Genomic DNA, 10,209 nt, shown 5'->3' with positions numbered 1-10,209 from the left:
CTATATACATATAAGTTATACATCACGTAATTTTAGTAATGAAAATTTTTAAAAAATCCTTATTACCTAAGTAAATGGTCATCTTCACTCCCCACATTTTCCAGCATGGAATTCCCAAGAAGGTGTTCGGGAGTTTTTTTCTAAAAAATAAAGAAAACAAAATTGTATTTTACAAATATAAATAATAATTCAAATGAAATGGTATTAACTGAATTATTTGCTTAATATGTGAAAATATCTAAATTTATATTATATCTATATTGACTTTTTCGTTATTCTTCAACTTAGCAGGCCTTATGAAGCTCTTCAAAGTGGGGGCATAAATAGTGGGAAACATAAGAAAATAAATAGTTGTCAACTATTTTTTATTCCTTTTTGACCGCACCGCCAACCACCTCCCCTCCATCATAGTTTGAAAAATACAGTTACAATCATTTATATGTTATATAATATTAATATACAGATATATAATATATTTTAGTTCATAATATATAATTTAAATCCTGTATTCCAGTGTTAACTTTCTAATAATATAAAAACAAAAAAACAGTACCACTACAGCCCATGAAGGGTCAGGGGTTCAATACTTTGTAAGGAAGTACTGTTACCATACCAACAGTTATGCAAGGAGGTGATATGTTCCAGATGATGCTCAACCGTCAGGATTTTAATCCAATTTAGTATAACCACTTTATAGAGGCTGGGTGTGCCCCAAGAGGCTCCCAACCCCACAGGGTTGACTTACGGTTATAGTAACAGAATAAATAATTATCTGCCACAGCCGAATTAGAACCTGGGTCCTGGGAGTTAATAATACACTGCCTTACACACTGAGCTACCCTGCTCACTTAGTTTAAGACTTATTAATAAAAGATAATTAATAAGTACAATTTAATTACTTAAATAGGATTAAATATACAGGAGGAAAAAAATATATCAAAGATCTCGGAAATATTTGATCAACGATCTAGGGAATATTTGAAGTGCTATAGGATTTTCAAACAACTGCATCTTTTGTTCTCATGTACTAACTTCTGTCAAACTTCGACAGAAATTCGATTCATGGAAAAGACTTTCAAATAACACTAATTTTATATTGCATAAAATAGCACGTTTTAGGGTTTTTCCACAAAATTGCATGTTTTGAGGTTTTTCTACACAAAATTGCATGTTTTACACTTTTTGGACAAAATTCGACAATTATGAATTTAGTTAAATGCTTTTATTAAATCTTATTAAACTAAATTTCTCATTATTATATAGCCAATATATACTTATATTATATATATGTATATATAGTTGTTGCCTCCTGTTCAACCGTTTGCTTTGAACAGGTAGGTTGTCCTGATTTGTTCTTTGCTCATTTATTATCATTTTATATCTTTATTATTACTTATTTATTTTTAATTATTCTTTCATGACATTTATTTAATCTCTATTTTTTTTTCCTTCTCCGTATTGTTTTTGTTTTATGTACATCTCCTGTACTTTTTTAACTGTATATTTTACTTATTTTTATAAAAAATTTTTACTCTTGCTATTGTTACTTATTTTTATTCTTATCATTGTATCTTATCTTTGTATTTTTATTCTTATCATTGTATCATTTTGTATCTTTTTAGCCCTGATGAAGCCCTGCAGGGTGGGGCGAAGCGTCGGAGAGTAAATAGTTGTAAACAATTTTTGTTTCTCCTTTGACCGCAACCCTGACCATCTTCTTATATATAATTATACTAATTTCATTTTATTATTTTTAATTTATAGTTTAAAACTAACAAGAATTGAGCTAAGGCAATGTAATGATTAACAAATGAAGAGTGGAATTCAATCTAACAAAAAAATAATAATAAGTAAACACAAGCAACAAATATTCTTGGAATAGTATTAACCAGTGACTTCAGGTAACATTGAAAAAGTCTCTCTAGAATAAGCTTGTTTTAGAGAACCTTCAGTTTAATTGTTTTTAACTTGAATTCCCACTCTGCCTATCCCAATCCTCCATTCTTCTGCCTGATTTTGTCGTGACTAGTGGGAATTACAAATTTTAATTTTAAGTTTTACTTTTTTATTAATTATTTTAAAGTTAAACAAAATTCCAAAAGTGAATATACAAAAATATTTTTAATTAATCATTTTAAAGCTATTCTACAATGATTTATTACTAGTTAGTTATATGGCTAATGGTATATTCGTATGTAAGTACATAATTGATAAACTAAGTGGACGAATATGCTTTGTGTAGTTCAAGGGAAAAATAAAAAAAATTAAAAACTTAGCTTGCAAGAATATTTTGAAATACTACTGTCTGCATAGTGCCGTGTGTGTCTTTCAAAAATTGAAAACTGAGGTACTTTTGAAAAGTTTTAAATTGAATTCCAGTATTCATAATTGGAATATAAAATCATTTAATATTAGCTTCCTCATAGCTTTTCAATTATGGACAAAATGGTTTTTTATCAATAGTTCAATTTATAATGTATTTTTACATAAACGTAGAAAATATTTAGCGAGTTTAATTGATTCAAACATGGTTAGGTAAGCTTTTCATGTATTAATATCTTAAATTGAATAATGAAGTCAATGATTGTAGAATTGGGCATTTTATACACATTTTGAGTTTTTACTGCACAAAAATCCAGTCTCTAGTAATAAGTTATTGAAATAATGGTTTATATCACAAGTAATCGATAAAACTGTATATCACTATATGATAACAGATTGTTCTTTAAGGATTAAATCTAGGAAATTATGAAAGGGAGTGCAGTCAAATATAGAAATAAAAACAAAGAAAAACATATATTTTGACTTAATAAACAGTTAAACTTTGTAAAAAACTATTTACAGTGTTTTTTCTATTTTTTTATCACACAGCCAGCATTCGCATATTTTATGCAGTAACTAATAATGAATTTGCCAATCCTAAGCTACTTCCATACCAAATATCTGCAAAAGCAACAAGTACTTGATAAGGGGTGTCATTTGTCATTGAAGGAAACCTTCACAAAAATTATTTCTAACAAGGTATTTAAAAAAATTAATAATGTAACGTTTTTTGCCTCTATTAAAAGAAGCAGAATATTTATCTCAAGGAAAATAAGAACAAGATAAGGCTTATTTAAAAGATATGTCGTTAATTTTTTTTCTGAACTAATACAAAATAGGAAATTAACACACACAACCCTTAACATAATAACTCTGAATTATAAAGCTTTTTTACCAAAGAAACCATCACAGTTCAAGAAGAGATAAAAATATATGAAGAAAATTATCCTATAAGAATGAATATTTACATTCGGACGAAATACTTGAATCTGGAATACAGTTCTCGAATCAAGTAAAGGATTAGAAACAGATCTTACACTATTGTAAGAAGCAATGAGAAATGTTCATTCGTTGAAATTGAACAACATTTAAAAAAATGAAAGAAAAAAACCATTTGATAGAGAAATTTAATTACTATTTTTCATGGAATGCTAAGACAAAACAGTTTTCAATTCTGACTACAAGAAAGTTATACTGGTAAACTATGTAGCAATAAAACAGATTCACTAAATTCAAATATATATTAGTTAATATAGATTATGGCAGATGCAAATATTTGTAGAAATTAATTTTTGAAGTTTTATTTATTTTAGTCATTTCTTTTTTTAAGATATAAAATCTTACCATGTTATGAAATAGGGCTGACTTGAAAAATAAATAAATGAGAATGCAATAGAGGTTAAAAAAAAATATAAAAAACAGATAAGGAAATATAATTTAATGATGATATAGTAATTAAAAAGGGGAAAATACATCTATAATGAAGCTATAATATATTGATAAGCACGCTAGTCAGCATAGCAATGCTATCTATTAGGGGAGTATGGTTTGTAAATTAGGTGTTTTTCTCTCTTGTCTTTAAAGTCAATATTTTTTTTTTCAATTTCCTTTTAATAATCCTAATTTAATCTAATATCTAGACAGCTATCATTGCAATGTTGGAGATTTAAATATATTATTTATTTTATGTACTTAATGAAATAAACAATTCAAAAATATAAATTTTTCTAATTAATTGATTATCTTTTAGTCCTACTTTTTTTGTCTAAAATAATAAACTTTTACACTATGTTGTAGGTCATCAGAAGTGGATGGTGGATTATTTAATATCTGCTTCATAAATCCTAGAACATTCTTGGTTTTGGGTATGTTATAAATATACCAATATTATATATTGTTTCATAATTATGAGAGATATTTGACCGTGGATGACTTGTACAAGGAGACAACTTATTTAATTGTGCCAACATTTCGGCTAGTTTCTAGCCTTCATCAGGGCTAAGAACAGAACAAGATAACAACCAATAAGAATAAATATGAAGAAAGAAAATTTAAACAGAATGACATAAAGTGGATAATTTTACAGAATGGAATTAATAAAATGAAGTGATGTGAGAAGTGGAAAATAAAATGTATACGTAGGTAATTGAACAAGTAGGTAAAATAACATAATTAAGGAAATAAAATAAAAATGAAGTTATATAATGCAAAGAAGTATGAATATATTAGTTATTAATAATTTAAAAATTGAAATATGGAAAGAAAAATAAAGATGATAGAAAGAAAATATATGTAACCACAATAATTGATAAAGAGGCAAAATATAAGTAAAGTTTAACAAAAGAAATGAATAGAAGAAAAAAAAATTTTTTTGAAAACAACAATAATAATATATGATGAAAATAACTAATAACGTGGGTAAGGAAAATGAGAAAAGTAGAGGTGGTAAAATAAAGATAGGAAAAAAAAAAAAGAGAATAAAACGAACCTGTTAGCTTGAAAAGCATATGCCAAGTGGTATCCTGTGCTGATAACAACAAAACTCCGAATTAAAAAAGATGTTATAATTGTTTCTTGTTTCTCTACAATTGTAAAAAAGACGTTACAATGTATATTTTGTTTCTTTCAATCAATTGAGCTGAAATTCGTTATGTATAGTTATTTTCTAGGTGATGAATTTCAGTTGAAATATGGACTTTTTCACATTTAAAAAAAAATTTTCCTCGTCTAAGGTACTACCAAATGGAATTAGAATGTGAATTGAGTCGGTGTTAAAGAAGAACCTATTAGAGGTTTCAATGTTTTATATCTCTTACCAATATTTTTTTTTTCAATTTGAAAATATTTAAATTACTTTTCCAGAACCAAAACGAGATGTATAAACTTAGTGACAAAACTCTGCTGCTTAAACTATTTTTTTTTTTTTTGTATTAATTCTCTAACAAATTGTATCGCTGGTAGGTGATCAAAATTCACAACTCAAATAGGATAACCAGATAGTAACAAGATTTTCATTCCCTATCATCGACTCATAATAAAATGTGTAACTTGAAATTTTAAATTTCAATATCATACCAAGTGGAAATGATGGAGAGATAAAATTTCAAAATCTGGGAAACTACCAGATTCTTTATATATGTACAATAAAATTTTAAAAATCTAAATTCGTCATCTTAATGAAACTCAAAGTCATTAACTTTAAAAAGAGTATAAAAAAAATACTAAGTGCCAAAAATTGAACCAAAATATTATATTACTTTAAATCAATTCAAATAAATGTTCGAATAAATATTTTGAAAAGTTTAAATGAATTTAAATTTCAATGAAATGAATTTAAACTAAGATTTAGAATATTTTTAATTTAATCAAATTTACTATCACTACATTGAATAAAGTTTACTCATAACTTAAGGACAATTCCTTTGCAATTATAAGAACATCTTAAAAAAGGTTAAAAAAGAAAATTAACAAAATTGTTTTGTTTTATTTCTTTAGACATTTTGTCTATGATTATCCTTAGCAAAAAATGTAAATATTTAAAATTATAAATTGAATAAAAAAAAACAAACATTCATTAAATACAACCTTCAGGTCAGAGTTAGGTAAAAATTAACTGTAGTTGAAACTAATAGCTAATATTGCCATGGATACAATATTTATTTATCAATGGTTCATTCATGAATAACGGTCGTATCCATGGCAATATTAGCTATTATTTTCAACAATAGTTAATTTTTGCGCATCTCTGCTTGAGGTATTTATCAGCACATCGGTTATGTTTCATCAACAATTGAATATAATTTTTTTTTTTTCATAATTTAATGACAATTTTTAATAAAGGAGTAAAATCAGTCAGATATTTATTCAGAGGTGTAAATAATGCACCTTGACAATGAGCTACAAATTTTAAGTCAGAGAATAAAACATAATTAATGGACTTAAAATTTTGTAAATCATAAATAATAATAAAATACAACTAAAAAAAAATCTAAAATACCTATATAAATACAGAAGAAAAAATAAATTATATCAATTTAAAAAAAAAAAAAAAAACTTGATCCATTACGATCTAGAAAGGGTCTTTTTTTTAGTGCTTAGGAAGGATGAAATGTTTCTTGACAGATAATAAGTCTCCGACTAGAACCAAGCCTCAACTCAGTACGGGTAGAGTTGGGCAAAAATTAGCTATGGTTGAAATTAATAGCTAAAACTGCCATAGATACGATAATTATTTATCAATGGTTCATTCATGAATAAGGTTCGTATCCATGGCAATTTTAGCGATTAGTTTCAGCTACAGCTAATTTTTGCACATCTCTGAGAGTTCAGTGCCTTACAGATTTCCATAAATATAAGAAACTAAGTATTTCTAAATAATATCATAGACTATATTAAATAGTTTTACTTTCATTTAAATCTAACATTATGGACTCTCTATACCTCCACAGTGGCAGTAGACATTTAAATGTCAGCATTAAAAGGGCACAGGAGTTTATCATAAATGTGAAAATGTCAAATAGCCATTGAATTAGATTTCTAAAGAAAATGTAACAAAAATATGTATATTGAATGTCTTGTAATGAAATTTGAAATATAACCTGACCATGCAGGATAAAAGAATAAAAAACGGACCATGAAAGCGTGCACATGACATTGTATGTTACTGTGATTAAAAATCAATCACTGTAGATTCTTCAATTGAGTTGACGATTTTAAAAAAAATCAGTGGGTTTCGAATCATTACTTCAGAAGATTCACTATTTTAAAAACTGTTTTTATGACACAATTAAGAACTATACTGCGTGCCATACCGAAATAGGAAAAATCCAATCTCAACTCAGCATAAGCATATTTTTGAGGCCTAAGAAACATAATTTAAACAAAGTAACAAAAAATATTCTCATCTGATATTGGAATTTTATAAACAATTTAAAATTACAAAAAAAAAATTCAGATTAAATTAATTAAAAAATAGTTTTAATATTTAACACGCTTATATTTAAAAGAAATTCAATAAACTATGTTATTTACTAATTACAAACAACTCTCAAACAGTAAAAATAAAAACTGGTATCAAGTATTAAAACAATTACTTAAGAAATGTAGTCTTATTTCAGGAGTTGAAAAAAATTATTTTTTCATACCGGAAAATTTGATTTTACAATGTTAATAAGATTATAAATATTATCAAATGTGATAAAATATTTTAACAAGTTTAAATTAAAGTTAATTTTTTCATCTAGTCATGAAAACAATATACAGGAAGCATCCAAAGATGATGTAAGATTCTCAATATAATACCACTCCAGATAGGCCAGTAACCTGATGATTGATACCTGACTATCCAAACTATTTATGATTAACTAATAAACTAATACCGATCTATAATTCTTCGATTTGATAAATTAGTATTTAATAAAAAATGTATACTTTATATATTTGAACAAAACAACGAATTGAGACACAAGTATATTGAGAAAAGGCAGGAATTTATATTTGCCACACAACTGTCAAAAAAGAAAAAAAAATATTTACTCAATGTTGACAATACATCAATGAAAAATACTATTAAATTACACATTTATAAAAACTAAATCTAAACATCTAAATCAAAATGAGCTATTCACTCACCAGTCGTTTTTCTCTTGCTGACTCATGCCCAGCGTTTGGATTCGTCAATTTCTTCCCAGCATTCAAACAAACATTCCGAATGAACTCAACTCTCCTTTCTGCATCTTGTAGATCATCTGACAGAGCTTCTGTCTTTCCGGCTCTGTGGCATGACACAATTTATTCACTACACACATTAATTTGAAACTTTCCATAATAATAAACACTGAACACATCAAAATTCCCAATGGAAACAATCAAAAAATGATAACAGCCAGCTTAAGATAAACTTGAATCTTTGCCTTCGTTAAAGCTCAAAATTAATAAAAATAAATAATGAATTTATGTGAAATACTCGTTTTGTTCGAGTTCAATATATATTCATCTTTATTTAAAATCAAAACTAACCTGGAAAAAGTTTGATCTGCAAGTTGTTTCACCCTGAAAAATTGTTTCTTCATGTTGCATTGAAGTGGTGACCACTAGACACAACTATCATGCATCCTCTAGGGAATCGTTATCGGAAGTTTTGCTAACTGAAACCGATATCGTATATCTTTGAGCTGAGTGTCATTTATTAGCATAACAACTAAACCACCACACCCAAGGTTAAAAAAAAGGTTATTGATTGAAGTAAATAGATACGGATTAATAATGTATTACTAAGGGAGGATATATCATTTTTCATCAAATAATCAAAAGTATTATTTCGACACGACACAATAATATCAGCCGAGCAGATAGAATTATATTTAACCTGACACCGAGATGTGACTGGGCTCGGCAAGGCTTGCACCCTATCTGGTCACTACAACAACATAACAAAACATTTCAAATCAGTATTTGAAGATTCTCTACTGAATTTTATACTTTAAACAATTATCTCTTATAAATTGTATATTAACAAGTATAAATATATAGAAATTAAGTTTCAATCGCTTGATTCATTTTTACAATAGAGTGTCTACAATTACCAGTCTCCCCCCCTCTCTTTGCCTCGAAATAATCATCTCATAAGATTTGTTATAAGCGTATCAATTTAATCTCATTGACCTTTTGAACAAGAAAGAACGTGTTTTAACTTAATTTTCTTTTTTTTAATGCCTTTTTATTTAGCGTGTTTTATTTAATAATGCCAGTACACTCTTCATATTTTTAAAAATAATTTTTGTTTAATTAGATCGAACCATCAGTTAAAAATATACTAGCTATAACATTCTATAAATGATAAGATTACATTTTATCATATTGTGCTTAAAACATCAAAGATAAGAATTTTAAAGTCGATTAATCTTTCATTCTCTTTATCACTTCAACATTATCTCAAAATAATTGAAATGAGTAATGATTCTCTTTAATGACAACTTTAGTTACTAAAACTAGAATATTTCATATTATGAATAAGTATGATTTATAAGTTTGTTTTGTTCACAACAATATAAAATAATTAAATTCTCCTTTCTTTGAAATATTGAATACATTACTAATTCCTATAGTCTTGGAGCAATATTTTTTTAAAAAATACACCCTGAACGAAATTTCTCAACGTAATACTCATAGTCTTGGAGCAATATTTTTTTTAAAAAATACACCCTGAACGAAATTTCTCAACGTAATAAATCAATAATAGTTGTAGAAACATATTTGTATATGTTTCAGAAAAATCAACACGTAGCAATGTGGTTAAAAAAAGATTGTGAAAATAAAAAAAAATATCAAAAGTCTCTAAAGCTATCAACTTGAAAAGCTCTGATGAAGTTCTACAAAGTGGGGCGAAGCGTTGAAAAATAATTAGTTGCTAACTATATTTATTCTTTTTTGACCGCAAACCTGACCATCTTCGTTATTTTAAATTATGCGGTAAATTATTTATATATATAATAAAAAAATATCGCTTAATGACATGAGAGGGAAATGATTGAGGATGTGGTCAATTATAATACACAAGAAAAACTTATTTATTTGTGCCGACGTTTCGACCTAAATTTTATGCCTTCACCAGGGCTGAAAAACTGAACGAGATGGCAATATTAATTCCGAGAAAAAAAAAATAACAAACTAGCTTGGAAATACACATAACAATAAATTAAGTAGATAGTAGATGATACTAATAGAAGATAAAATATAATATTGTAGAGGTAAGAATTATAAAAAATAAATAATAACTAAACCCTCCATTTATCCATTGTATATTCCCTTTGTTTTGTCCATTTCATCATGCTATTTTAAATTTGTTGACTATTTATGTATCTTTAATCTTACTTATATATCTTATTA

General features: G+C 26.7%; 1 protein-coding gene and 1 long non-coding RNA gene across 2 annotated transcripts in view; one reads left to right on the top strand and one right to left on the bottom strand.

Annotated features, from left to right (window-relative positions):
* The window catches only part of LOC136797045 (uncharacterized), a 19,378-nt gene extending 14,555 nt beyond the window's left edge, over window positions 1-4,823 (top strand). The window contains exons 2-3 of the long non-coding RNA XR_010844848.1: window positions 1,623-1,901; window positions 4,120-4,823. This is a non-coding gene — a long non-coding RNA (uncharacterized lncRNA). The remainder of the gene's footprint in view (window positions 1-1,622; window positions 1,902-4,119) is intronic.
* LOC106687368 (rho GTPase-activating protein 44) overlaps window positions 1-9,066 on the bottom strand; it is a gene marked incomplete in the record, with an annotated part of 54,853 nt that extends 45,787 nt beyond the window's left edge. The window contains 3 exon segments of the mRNA XM_067052496.1: window positions 67-140; window positions 7,954-8,095; window positions 8,341-9,066. Of these exon segments, the coding sequence (XP_066908597.1) occupies window positions 67-140; window positions 7,954-8,095; window positions 8,341-8,393 (269 nt within the window).
* Between the last annotated feature and the right edge of the window lie 1,143 nt (window positions 9,067-10,209).

This window comes from Halyomorpha halys, unplaced genomic scaffold (assembly GCF_000696795.3).
Source record: "Halyomorpha halys isolate HHAL.00 unplaced genomic scaffold, Hhal_1.1 Scaffold951.1, whole genome shotgun sequence".
NCBI classification, from domain to species: Eukaryota; Metazoa; Arthropoda; class Insecta; order Hemiptera; family Pentatomidae; genus Halyomorpha; species Halyomorpha halys.
Note: the sequence above shows the minus strand (reverse complement) of the source record. Positions and strands in the feature narration are given on the sequence as shown.